Source organism: Octopus bimaculoides, chromosome 5 (assembly GCF_001194135.2).
Source record: "Octopus bimaculoides isolate UCB-OBI-ISO-001 chromosome 5, ASM119413v2, whole genome shotgun sequence".
Lineage (NCBI taxonomy): Eukaryota > Metazoa > Mollusca > Cephalopoda > Octopoda > Octopodidae > Octopus > Octopus bimaculoides.
The window spans coordinates 33,134,039-33,147,343 of record NC_068985.1 but is presented as its reverse complement, the minus strand read 5'-3'; the positions used below and the strand labels follow the sequence as shown (position 1 = coordinate 33,147,343).

The window sequence follows — 13,305 nt, the reverse complement described above, 5'->3', positions numbered from 1 at the left end:
GTCACTTCATAAATTAGATTTGACAGATGAAAAAGAGGTATTTCAGACAGTATCAAAGTTCAAAGTAAGCAATTTTCTTTTTTTAGATTTTTCTTCATTTTTTTTTTTCATCTTTTTTTCATATTATTTCCTATTTCTTGGATTAGATGAAAGATATGATACTGTATGCTAAAATTTGAGTTACTATAATAAGTACTAATTTGCTAGTGAGCTCTAAACACTAATGGTCCTGTTGTTTATTTCTAGGTCAATTTCTGAAAGTAATTCAGCCAAAACCATCTTTTTTTTTTTTTTTGTAAGACAACAGAATGTGAATTTTTATCCGTTGGTTGCTATTATCACAATGTTTTATCTATTGTACCCTCTGTCTTGATATGTGTCATATTCAGTAATGTTCTTGGCATTTAATACCAAAACCATTATTAAGTCTATTGGATGATGGAATTGTGAATAAAAGTGTGGATTAAGTATTAAGTGTAATAGTTCAGCTAGTAGTGTGAGTTCAATCACAAAGTCAGTCAAGTTATACACATTCTGGTTAAAGCATAATAAATTAGTAGCAACACAAGGAGTAAAATAACTAAGAAGGAGAATATTTCCAGTATGGCCAATGTAATGTGAATAACCTACCCTCGTGGATTTAATAAAGGGTTTGGGTCCAAATTCTGGGAATATGATAGATTCCTAAACAAAACCAGAGGATACAATGGTTGGATTATTGTGGTTATAACAACCAAGAGGAATTAGCATCATAAACAGTTGCTACAAGGACAAGGGAGATGTCTTAGATAGAAGTAATTATAGAGGCATCAAATTGTTGGAGAGGGTGATGAAAGTTGCATAGAGAGTTATAGCCCAATTAATTAGGAACAAAATTAAACTAGATTAGAACAAAAGGAGAAGCACCATGGATGCTATCTAGTCATTAAGAATGAAATGTCTGATTTTGAACTGAAAGTTTATTTTACTTTATCGCAACAAAAAGCAATGCAGCTAAATGCACTTAAATTATCAACACAGTTTTGCCATTTTATCAGTAGCTCATTTATGCTGGCAGCGAAGAATTCTGGAGAGCAAGAGGTGATGAAATCATGAAAGGCTGTTTTTGCATCTTCTTCAGATTTGAAGTTTTTTCCTTCTAAAAAGTTGTCTAATGCCTGGAAAACATGATAGTCAGTTGGTGCAAGGTCTGGTTAATATGGTGAATGACAGAGTACTTCCAAGTTCAGTTCCCGTAATTTGAGTAGCATTGGCACTTGTGCCGGTGGCACGTGAAAAGACATTCGAGCGAGGTCGTTGCCAGTGCTGCTGGACTGGCTCCTGTGCAGGTGGCATGTAAAATGCACCATTTTGAGCATGGCCATTGCCAGTACCGCCTGACTGACCTTTGTGCCCGTGGCACATAAAAGCACCCACTACACTCTCGAAGTGGTTGGCGTTAGGAAGGGCATCCAGCTGTAGAAACTCTGCCAAATCAGATTGGAGCCAGGTGTAGCCATATGGTTCACCAGTCCTCAGTCAAATCGTCCAATCCATGCTAGTATGGAAAGCAGACGTTAAACGATGATGATGATGATGATGATTCTTTGTGCAACATGTGGTTGAGCATTTTTTGCAAGAGAATTGGCCTGTCTCTATTAACCAATCTTGGTTGTTTAATTGCAAGTTCGCTCATCATTTCGTCCAATTGGTTAATATATACATCCGCTGTAATTGATTTATCAGGTCTCATGAAGCTGTAGTGGATGACACTAGTGCTTCACCACCAAACAGGCGCCATTAGCTTTTTTTGGTGAATATTCTGTTTTGGCACTTCGTCTCTATCCAACCACCATGCAGAATGCTTGCTATTGTTGAAAAGAATCCATTTTTCATCACATGTAACACTATGATGCAAAAATGGTTCGCTTTTATGCTGTGACTGCAAAGAACAGCAAGTTTCAAGATGACATGTCATTTGATGCTCGTTCAGTTCATGTGGTACCCACTTGTCCAGTTTCTTTACCTTGCCGATTTGTTTCAGATGGTCCAATACAGTTGGAATTGAAACTTCAAGCCTTATTGCTAACTCACATGTAGTTTGAAATATATCCACTTCCACTACAGTTTCCAGCTCATCATTATCCACCTTGATCTTAGGTCTACTACGGGGCTGATTTTCAAGAGTAAAGTCACCAGACCGGAATTTCTCAAACCATTGACGTACAGTGTGCTCATTTGCCACATCTTCACCAAACACCTCATTGATGTTTTGAGCTGTCTGGGATGCATTGGTTCCATGATGGAACTCATATTCATAAACAACATGAATTTTTGATCTATCCATGGGTTCAGAAAAATTGATTTACAAGAGAAAACTCGCAATATAATCAGACACAACGAATTGCATTTTGCAAAGTAATGATGTAACTCTTCAATGTTGTAAAACAAAGAATTGTCAGGATTAAACATTAGAGTTAATGACTGTCAAACTTGGTGCATAAAAAAATTGGACATTTCATTCTTAATGACCTGATATTTTCATAGTCATGCAACTTCAAGAGAAGTATTTACCTAAGAACAAGCTGTTGTACTTGGCATTTGTTAATCTAGAGAAAGCCTTTGACAGAGTTCCTTGCTCTGTGATATGGTGGTCTCTGAGGAAACTAGGAATAGATAAATGGCTTGTGGAAGCAGTACAGGCCATGTGAAGAGGTGCTGTTAGTAAAGTTAGAGGACAGTGATCTTAAAGTAAACTTAGAAATGACCAAGTACTTAGTAAACAGGAAATTGGACAGGACCCTTCACCCTTCTGGTAAATGGTCCTGCTTGATATGTAAGAAAAGTGTAGGCAGAAATTCCATTCAGTATACTGGAGAGCAAGAGGTGATGAAATCATGAAAGGCTGTTTTTGCATCTTCTTCAGATTTGAAGTTTTTTCCTTCTAAAAAGTTGTCTAATGCCTGGACAAATGGCAGTGGAATAATAGGAAGGTTAACAGAGAAAGTAGTGTTTGTGGAAGATGTATGGGAGCTGGGAAAGTGATTTCCTTAAATGTCCTGGTGACTCTTGGGAAGTTGTAGATAATTTTTGCTACCTAGTTGACCTAATTAGCAGAGGAGGAGGCTGTACAGAAAGTGTAATTGCTAGAATAAGAATAGGATGGAGAAAGTTCAGAGAGCTTTTACCTCTGTTGGCAACCAAAGGTCTCTCCATGTGAAGGGAAGATTGTATGATGCATGTGTACGAACTGCAATGCTGCATGGTAGTGAGATATGGGCCCTGAATGTAGAGAACATGCAAAGGCTGGAGAGGTACAAAGTTGGTATGCTCTGCTGGATGTGTGATGCCTGTGCATATGCAACAGAGCATTGATATATTGAGAGAGAAGTCGGGTATAAGAGGAATTATATGCAGTGTGCAAGAGAGACCGTGCTGGTAGTCATGTGATGTGGATGGATGAGGACAGTTGCATAAAGAAGTGCCGATCACTTAAAGTGGAGGGAAGTCGTGGAAGAAGGAGACTCAGGAAGACATGAAATGAAGTATTAAAGGTCGATCTCAAGATGCTGAACCTTACAAAGAAAATGACAGAGGGCTGAGATATGTGCCGCATTGCCGTACCCGAGAAGACACTCCCACCACAACAGAATTGAGATCCTGAAACCAAAGTATCATGTAAAAAGCACTGGTGATAGTGTCACATAAAAAGCACCAGTACACTCTGTAAAGTGGTTGACATAAGGAAGGGCATCCAGCATTAGAAACCAAGCCAAAACAGACTATGGTATCTGGTGCTTCCCCTGACCATGCCAGTTCCTGTCGAGCCTTCCAACCCATGCCAGCATGGGAAACAGATGTTAAATATTGATGATGATGATGGTGATAGGGTGTAATTTGAAGATACTTAGCTGCTATTCCCCGCAGGCTGACCAGCAAATTAGAGGATCCCTTATCCTAATTAACTAAAGTAGAGACTTTATTTTGTTGTTTGCAATGTAGACATCATTGCTGTTCATAGTGGACACTTTACACTGTTGTTTGTTGTGGCAGCTTCAGCATTTCTGATTGTAGTAGAGAGTTTACATTGTTGTTTGTTGCATGGGTTTCAACACTGCCGTTCATGGTGGGAACCAAACATTGTTGTTTGTAAAGAGGACCTTAGCACTGCTGTTTATTGTAGGGACTGCAACAGTGTTTGTAATAATGACCTGTGATCATCATCATCATCATCGTTTAACATCCGTTTTCTATACTGGCATGGGTTGAACGGTTTGACAGGAGCTGGCCAGACCCCAATTGTCTGCTGTGGCATGGTTTCTATGGTTGGATGCCCTCCCTTACACCAACTACTTTACAGAATGTGCTGGGTGCATTTGTATGTGCTGCTGGAATGGGTGTATTTATACAGCACCAGCATAAGTGCACTTTATGTGACACTGGCATCTGTAAAGGACATGCCTGTGTGTATGTGTGGATGGCTTTGATTGTACTTAGCTTGACATGTGTTCTCAAGTACAGTAAATCACCACAACTCTCGGTCCCTTATCATTTCTTCAGTGAGGCCCAGCATTTGAAGATCCTTTCTCACCACTTTGTTACATGTTATCCTGGGTCTACTCCTTCCACAGGTTTCCTCTGATGAAATGTATTTACCTTTAAGAACCAATTTCTGCAAACCTATATTGTTTACTATCTTCATTATTCTTTCTGTTATTATCATTAGTACTGGTGTTTATTGTATAATATAACTGTTACATCTTAATATAGAAATGAATTCCTTAAACTGCAGAGTTTATCAGTAGGTAGCTCTCAGATTTCTATTGATTTTTAAAAACTCTGTTACTGTTTGAATTAATACCTAAAACCACTAGCTAATTACATGTAACTGATATGATATGGAGCATAAAAACATAATATAAATGATGTATTTTTTTGTATATTGCTAAATTTATAAAAATATTGATTTGTTATGAAATCAGAATTCTTGAATATTAACATTCTTATTCCAGCCTGATGTTATTATTCACTGTGCTGCTGAGAGACGACCTGATATTGTAGAAAATAATGAAGAAGCTTCTTATAAACTGAATGTCGAAGCCACAATGGCATTGTGTAAGGCTGCAGGTATTGACAGTTAATTTATTTTGGTTTGAAGCTTACTAATTAAAAAAAGAAATGGTTAACTTTGGTATTAGTGCAACAAATTCAAATAAGATGAACGAACAGAAGCTGAAAGTTGAAGAAAGTTATTTTCATGTGATAAGTCTTGGTTATTGGAAAATACAAAATTTATAAATATATCTTACTTTCCTTTGTCAGTTTTGAGTTGAAATGACAAATTTTAGTGTTTTGTCTCATTTTGATAACTAGTTGTGGGTTATTTTGTAGTATTTCTACACACATTTATATACATCTTTCCTTCATATGTAAACTAGCATCTATAGTATAGCAAAGTTATAATTTTTGTAGAAGTATGTTTATTGATGCACAAAATGACATCTTGTTGATAAATAAAAGAAGTCTGCCTGTGAGTTTCAGTAATCTGTCAGGTATGAAGTTATTTTCGTTTATCTGCAGCATGTAAGATTAACAATGTGAGCAGAGAAATTTTTGCATAAGTTTTGATAAGCTGTTCTTCCACAAGTATCAGACACAAAGCCCTGAAAAACAATTATTCTAGGAAGCAAGTTCTTGTTATTAGTTGTCAGTTTTCATGATGCCCTGTAACATTGTCTCGATGTGGCTCCAGTACTCCATATAGGTCAATGATTTAGCAGTTTGCCACTTCTGTGTTGACTCATAATTCCATGCTTCCTGTCTAGCTAAGAGGTAAAAAATGCAGAAACTGCTGTAAGATGAACCTTTTTGCTAATGTTTGTCAGTTCAGATTTTTTTCTCATATTCCTGGACCTGAGAATGAAATGAGGACATTTCCATCCAGTAACAAATCTGTCTTTACAATCAAGAACATGCATACACACATATCAAAAACTCCAACCATTATTATTTGCAGCAATGGCACTATGGTAACATTCTTAGTTGATTCTGATGCCAACATCAGTAATAGAGAATAATTATGGCATCCAAGCATTGGTCTCACAATAATGAGGAAGTGAATTTGATTAATGGACCGGGCTGTGTGTTGTGTTCTTGAGCATGACACTTTATTTCATGTTGCTCCAGTTCACTCAGCTGTAGAAATGAGTTGCAGCATCACTGGTGCCAAGCTGTATTCCTTTGGATAACATCAGTGCTTTCCTTTGGATAACATCAGTGGCATGGAGAGGGGAGGCTGGTATGCATGGGCGACTGCTGGTCTCCCATAAACAACCTTGCTCGAACTTGTGTCTTGGAGGGTAATTTTCTAGGTGCAATCCCATGGTCATTCATGACCAAAAAGGGTCTTTATCCTTTACTCTATGCATGATAAACCCAGCATGTGGAAACAATCAGCTTTCACCTATGCATATGGATCATTTTGCCTTTTCATCATTCTGTAAACCCTGACCAATCACCTTTCAGTAGTAAGGTTGGTAAAATTTCTGTGATCATGATCATGTTTGGAAAGATGTGGAAACAGACAGTGCATAATTAGAACAGCTAGATAACATTGAAAAGATTATGAGTCCCACACACTTGGTGAGTCCTGTGATGATAATGATACCCAAGAAAATAAAGAGTAAGAGTTTGTGCTAACATGTGAAAAGTGAATGAGGTCATCAGAGGGAGAAGCTTTCCATGCTAGTTGTTAATGACTCATTGCTGACCTCGACTCATCTACAGACATAAGCAGGTTGAACCTGTTAAATACATATCACCAGCTTGAACTGGCAGAATCATGTCAGTATATAACAAAGTATACCTGGCACTGAGGGCTGTATCTATACAAAGGGCAGCTATTTGGTGTTGCAGTAGCATCCGAGATCTTTCTGAAAAGCAGTTGCAGGTTTCTTCCGTTGAGAATATTCATGAGAAGAATCAGGTTATACATGAAGCAAGCTTGAAGGCAATCTTGGAACGTTTCCAGGATTCTCAATCCAATGAAAATGCCTGATTACTGTCAAGAAGCTCACTTTCTGTGGTCATGTCTTCAATGAAAAGGGAGTCTCATCTGATCCTTAAAAATTGCAGACCATCATTAGATGTAGACTACAAAAAACTTTTGGAGTAATCTGCTTAATTAGAGGTATAGCTCAATACGTCTCTAGATTTCGCCCCCACTTTGAAGCCAAATGTGTCCCCCTCTGAGACCTCACAAGACAGAACATCCTCTAGAAGATGCTCTGAGGTGTAGCAGCTGGTTATTGACAAACTTAAGGAAATACTAACTAAAACAAGTTTGAGAGTCTATTTCATCTTCAAGAAGAAAACATGCCATTGTTGATGCAAGAAGGTAAGATCATTGGTTACATAACCTGATTGTTAACAGGGGTGGAACAATACTACTCCCAAACTGAAAATAAATACTGATTGTTGTGCATGCTGTCAAGTATTTTCATCTTGTTCTGGTCAAAGTTTACCATCATGTCACCACAAGCTACTTCTAGGCATGATCAAAAGCCAGAGGCCAGCCATGACATAGAATGTTGGATAGTTTGCCTTGTACTAAATTAGTGCAGTTTACTCTATCATTCTGGTAAAAATGACAAGAATCTGGCAGACTATGTCAGTCAACATTCCCATCATCAGACTTTGAAGAATAACACAACTAAAGCATACATTCACTCAGAGCAAAGAATGCAGTTCCTTAAGACATTGTCTTTAGAAGCTTGTTAGAATGGCAACACAGCAAGGCTTAACTACTGAAGCTCATGCAAGTGGCAAGTTCAAAATCTTTCCAGTTTTGCTCTATTTAAAGACAAACTGTTTCAGGTTGCATCATTCTTCATGACCATTGTTTGATGAAGATGCCAATACTACAAAATTATATCACTGCAGTATCATAAAGATGATATGGCTTATATAGATTAACATTTAATTTTCAGGCATTGCTAAGATGGCAGGAGAGACTTTTTGGGCCTGTATTCCATGTCAAGTTTCAAGTCCTACTCCAATCCAATGTGAACTTACTAATCTTACCCATACTTCCTTCTACTCTGTGATCTTAGGCTGCTTTGTATTTCTTAGAGCTTTTCATATCAAGTGGTTGCATGCTGGACATTATTTATGGATACAGTTATTGACTAGAGGTTGAGGGGCTCTCATCAGCATCAGCAAGGCATGTGATTTCTTGTCTGAATTCTGTATTTGCATAACAAGGTCTCCCATTCAGTTTGGATTTTACCACATGAAGTATTTTATGGGAACAATGAAAAAATTCATTTATACATGTACTGCAGAAAGCCAGAACTGTAAGTTGCTGCTACTTTAGTTTCTCCACCAGTGCAGAGCAACACCCATTATATAAAGAAAGTTTACCCTTCAAGATCCTTACTTAGAAGAGGAATCCACCTCCTCTCTGTTCGGAAACACAAGCACTTACACACACATGTACACACATGACAGAAACTTTCACCGACCAAAGTCAATCACAAGGCTTCAGTTGGTCTGAAGCTATAGTAGAAAACACTTACCCAAGGTGCCATACAGCAGAACTGAAACCAGGCTTCCTAACCACACAGCCGTGCCTGCGCCTACATGTTTATTTAAAAGTAGATGAACTATGTGTGTTTGTAGTCTTCCACTCAATGCATTTTGACTGAAAAGTATTCACCAGCTAACAGACACTGCTGTATCATTATTGCTGATCATGACAAGATGACAATATAAACAAAACTATTATATGATGATGACCATAAGGATACAGAACTATTGTAATAAAATCAATGCTTAACAAAAGAATGTATTTAATTTTATATTTCTTTCCGATTTTTTTTCAAATTTTCTGTAGTGGAATCCTCTTCTTGGCTTTTGTATATTAGCACTGACTATGTATTTGATGGCACCAGTCCTCCATACAACGTTACTGATGCACCGAATCCGCTGAACAAATATGGCCTTTCTAAACTGCAGGGTGAAAAAGCTGTACAGAGCATTAGCTCAGGTAACTTTTGTTCCTTTAAATTAATGCATTTGTGTTTATAAGCTAAAATCTCATCATCAGAAGTTTATATTTACTTATAATCAGTTAATTTTTATCTAGATTGTGTACAATTATAGACATGTAGATGATGTGTGCTATTTTAGTGGACACTTTTAATTATTGTAATTAATTAAGATTAACAACCTTAAACAGGACCCTGCTTTATAAATCCATTTTTGGACCGCCTGTTTTGGATTAATTAAATGAGGAGTTTATCAACTGAGGGGACAAAATTCACTGATTGATTAAACATGTGTATTAATTAAAATACATATGCGAATACATGAATAAAAACATTATAAACAATGTCATTGAATGAAAAATTTGTTGAATGCTGTTTGCTTTGGTGGACGCTTTGTTCGCATCTCTGCATTGATTTTTTTTCTTTAAGAGTTCTAAAAAAAATTCATATCACTGAAATCAAAACTTTCAAGGTCACTTTCTAATCAAGTGAGATAGTGTCTCATTTCAGCTGGTGTTGGAAGCCCCGGAACTCTTTCATCAACATCAATGTTAGCATCACCATCTTCATTTCCTTCAGTTTCCTTCTCAGATTGCCGAATTCATGAATGATCTCATCTAGTTTTTCTTCTTCAGTGATGATCTCTGGAGCAACAATAGCACCATCATCTACGGGCAACCAGTTCTCGAATTGCCTTTTGGTCAGTCCTGTAGGCGGTGAAGGCAGGATCAAATCTTTGTTAACATCTATGGCTTCATTTGGTTCTTCGGCTGACATGGAACTAGCTTTGGTCCAACAATGTTTGATTGTCTGATTAGAGACTTTCTTCTAAGTTACGCTTAACATGCACATGGCATCCAAAATGGTGATCCACTTTGCAACTTCTTGGGCAGAAATGTCACATTTAGTGTCTTTCATAACATCAATGATCTCGTGCATTTCATGTCTGAAGTAGGCTTTCAAGGTTTTCATTATCCCCATGTTACAGGGCTACAGCACTGACGTGTTGGGAGGAAGGAATTTTAAAGTGATATTCTTGAGATCATCGACGACTACATGAGAAGAGCAATTGTCACGTAGGACCACCATTTGTCTTCTAGATTCCTGCAAACGGTGATCCCAAGATCTGAGCCATCTTCCATAGATATTTTCTGTAATCCAAGCATTGGTTGAAAAGTCATTCTGAATTGGAAGCGTTTTGACATTTTTGAAGCATCTTGGTGAACCAGCCTCTCTGATTAAGAGCAAGTCTTCTTTGTCTCCATTCATGTTGCAAGTCACCATCAAGGTCACACGGTCCTTTGCCATTTTAAAGCCCCTCACAGTTTTGCAACTCTCATTGACATATGTATTCCCTGGTAATGTATGAAAGTAGATCCCAGTTTCATCGGCATTGTAGATGTCCTGTGGCTGATACAATTTCAACAGAAGCTGCATGGTTGTCTCATGAAGTTGATGGGCTCCATTGACATCAGTTTCAGCTGCATCACCTGCAAAATATGAAATGTTTAGTTTGTGTTCTCTAATGAGAAAAATGTGAACTACTGAACTACAAAACTTACCTTTTAGAACCATAAAAAAGATTCCATGTCCTTTTTGCCAACGATAAAACCAACCTTTGGATGCCTTAAAATCATGTCCAGCAGCTTCAGCAATGGTGTTGGCTTTGTGCATTAGGATCGGGCCATTTCTCAAGCGAATAAATTGAAACCAATTGTAGAGAGCACAGTCTGTCTGTTGGTCCTTTCCTTCTTGTCAGTGTTTTCTCTTTGATGAGCAGCCATCGTATTCTTTGGCATGAAGGTTATCCTCATTCTTTAGCAAATACTGGAGCAGACTTCTTGAAATTCCCAAACTCTGTGCTGCTTCCAGCTGAATTGTTTTCCCAAGAGCTTTGTAACATTCTAACAATTGAATCTTTTCTGCCATGGATTTGTCCTGCCTCTCTCTTTTCATTTTGAACAACTTGTATGTGTGTGTCTGCCTGTTCAAATGACGAATGATGTGTTTTTTTTCTTAAATACTGACAGGTAGGCTCCAGCAGCCACAACCAGCCAGCTGTCAGTGGTATACTCCATCATTCAATGAATGAGAAGGGCACGTAATTTTGACATGAGGTGTCCAGGAGCCTACTTTTTCACTTGAATGACAGTGTTGTATGGTAGGCTCCAGCAGCCACCACCCGCTACTACATATTTATTGATCTATTTTTGGATGATGGAGTGTACCACGTGACAGCTGGCTGGCTGTGGCTGCTGGTGCCTACCTATCAGTATTTAAGAGTGAAAAAAAAACACTTTATTCATTCGCTGCCACTTGTTGACACTTTAGAAAGAAGCAGCAACAATTGGATTTACTAAGTGATGGTTTGGATTTATTAAACAAGAGATTTTATGTGTAAAAATTCCATCCCAATCCATTTTGGATACATTAAGTGGGATCTACTGTGATCAGTTTCCGAAGCTTAGATAATAATCTAGTTTAGTATACATGCAGTTGAAAAAGAATGTGCACAGAAATAATGTGTGTGAAGAGAAACAGTAAATATAAAATCTGTCATTATACATATTAAACATTTTTTTTGTGCTTATGTTTAAAAGTCAACTTTCATTATTATTTTCCATTTGCAGACTTTGCTATCTTGAGAGTCCCACTTCTTTACGGTCAAGTGGAATTCTTAGAAGAAAGTGCTGTAACAATCTTACTAAAAAGTATTTTGAATTCTGGTGTTACTTTGCACTCTTCTCATTACGAGCGACGTTACCCGACCCACTGTGATGACTTGGCTTCTCTGATTATGCTAATATCAGAAAAAAAGTGTTTCCAGCAAGAGAAAATATCTGGTGTGTTCCACTGGAGTGGGAATGATAACATGACCAAATATGATATGATGATTGCAATGGCTGACATTTTTGGTTTGGACATGTCACATATTGTTGCTGATGATAAAAGTAATCCAGGCACAAAGCGCCCCTATAATGCTCATCTTTCTTCTGAACGTCTTGAAAATCTTGGGATTAAAGTTGACAGAACACCATTCAGAAATGGAATAAAAGATGTTCTATGTCCTTTTGTTTCATCATAGTGTGTGTTTGCTTCTTAAGAATTTTGGTTATAATATTGTTTTGGTTCTTAATTCAATATAGAACTTCAAATTCTAATTATTTGTTTGAACTTTATGAAATGAACTACATTAAGAACTTACAATAAATATATTTCTTATTATAAAAAGTTTTATTGAAATTTGTTTCCAAATTTCGTTTGAAAAGGATATTATTTTTATAATGTTAATTTTACTGTGGGAAAGGGATAATATTATACAAGCTATGAGGGTAACAAAGATGAATGAATATTATTTCAAAAGTGAAATAAAACTTATCAAATATTTACTTTGTTGATTTTTCCCCCAAAATTTTAGGTATTATAAATTATTAAAAAGATTGAAATAAAGATTTTAAGGAATATGAATAAAAAGTTTTGTTAGAAATCCAGAATCTGATGGTTGTTAGAAAATTACAGTAACATTCATCTTAAACCAGGACTGCCATGTTATGTTGGCAAACAATCTTTACTCCAGAGTACTGTTGCTGAATATCTCTTGTGGTGAGATTTAAAAATAGTAATTTTCTAATTTATAGATCAGTGACTAGTTGTCACTTTGAAAATGATATATTTCGAATGGGAATTTGGCAGCACCACCTCTAGCCGAACAATTTTTTTGTTGTTTTTTGAAGAACTCTAGCTGAATTTTTTGTGTGAAACCACCATTGTTGGGTGGGAGTGAATAATTGAGAAAAATGAGAAGTTATGCAGAAGCTACTGGTGATCAAGTTCTCCAAGACCCACGTGTACTGAAACAGGAGATATTACAGTGGAATGGAGAGCTCATAAAGAAATATAGTAGTATGATAGAGAAGGAAGGGTCAAATATAAAAATGACCCGGCCAGGGGAGGAAAAAGTGAAAATGGAAAAGAAGACAAGTCATATTCAGAACATTTTCGAATGAAACTAGAAGAATTGAATACGTGCTGCAGGAAGAAGAGGAAAGAGATATGCATCTATAGTGGTAACCTTTATATCAGAAGAGGAGGCGGAAAAAAACCTCCAACAGACTGATACAAGGAGAAAAATGAACTTTGATGCCAAACTGTTTGGACAAAAGAATTGTAAGAATTAGGATGGGAAGAATCCCACTGTGGATAGATCCAGAGTGGATCATAGCCGCAATTTTTTATTTGGAGATAAGGAAGGAAAGCGAAGACATGGAGATGGGCTGAA

The 13,305-nt window shown here is 37.1% G+C and overlaps 1 protein-coding gene across 1 annotated transcript; it reads left to right on the top strand.

Moving 5' to 3' along the window:
* Positions 1-6: 6 nt before the first annotated feature.
* Positions 7-12,413, top strand: LOC106877844 (methionine adenosyltransferase 2 subunit beta). Its single transcript, XM_014926876.2, has 4 exons — positions 7-64; positions 4,992-5,106; positions 8,873-9,025; positions 11,657-12,413. Exons 2-4 carry the CDS (start codon positions 5,085-5,087, stop codon positions 12,109-12,111), a joined length of 630 nt encoding a protein of 209 aa, XP_014782362.2. The 5' UTR covers positions 7-64; positions 4,992-5,084; the 3' UTR covers positions 12,112-12,413.
* Positions 12,414-13,305: the final 892 nt, after the last annotated feature.

Bases quoted from the DNA above. Each gene is read 5' to 3' on its own strand.
- LOC106877844 (XM_014926876.2), top strand. From the start codon at position 5,085: ATGGCATTGTGTAAGGCTGCAG. The intron at 5,107-8,872 runs GTATTGACAGTT...AATTTTCTGTAG, and splicing joins GGCATTGTGTAAGGCTGCAG to TGGAATCCTCTTCTTGGCTT. The intron at 9,026-11,656 runs GTAACTTTTGTT...TTCCATTTGCAG, and splicing joins TGTACAGAGCATTAGCTCAG to ACTTTGCTATCTTGAGAGTC.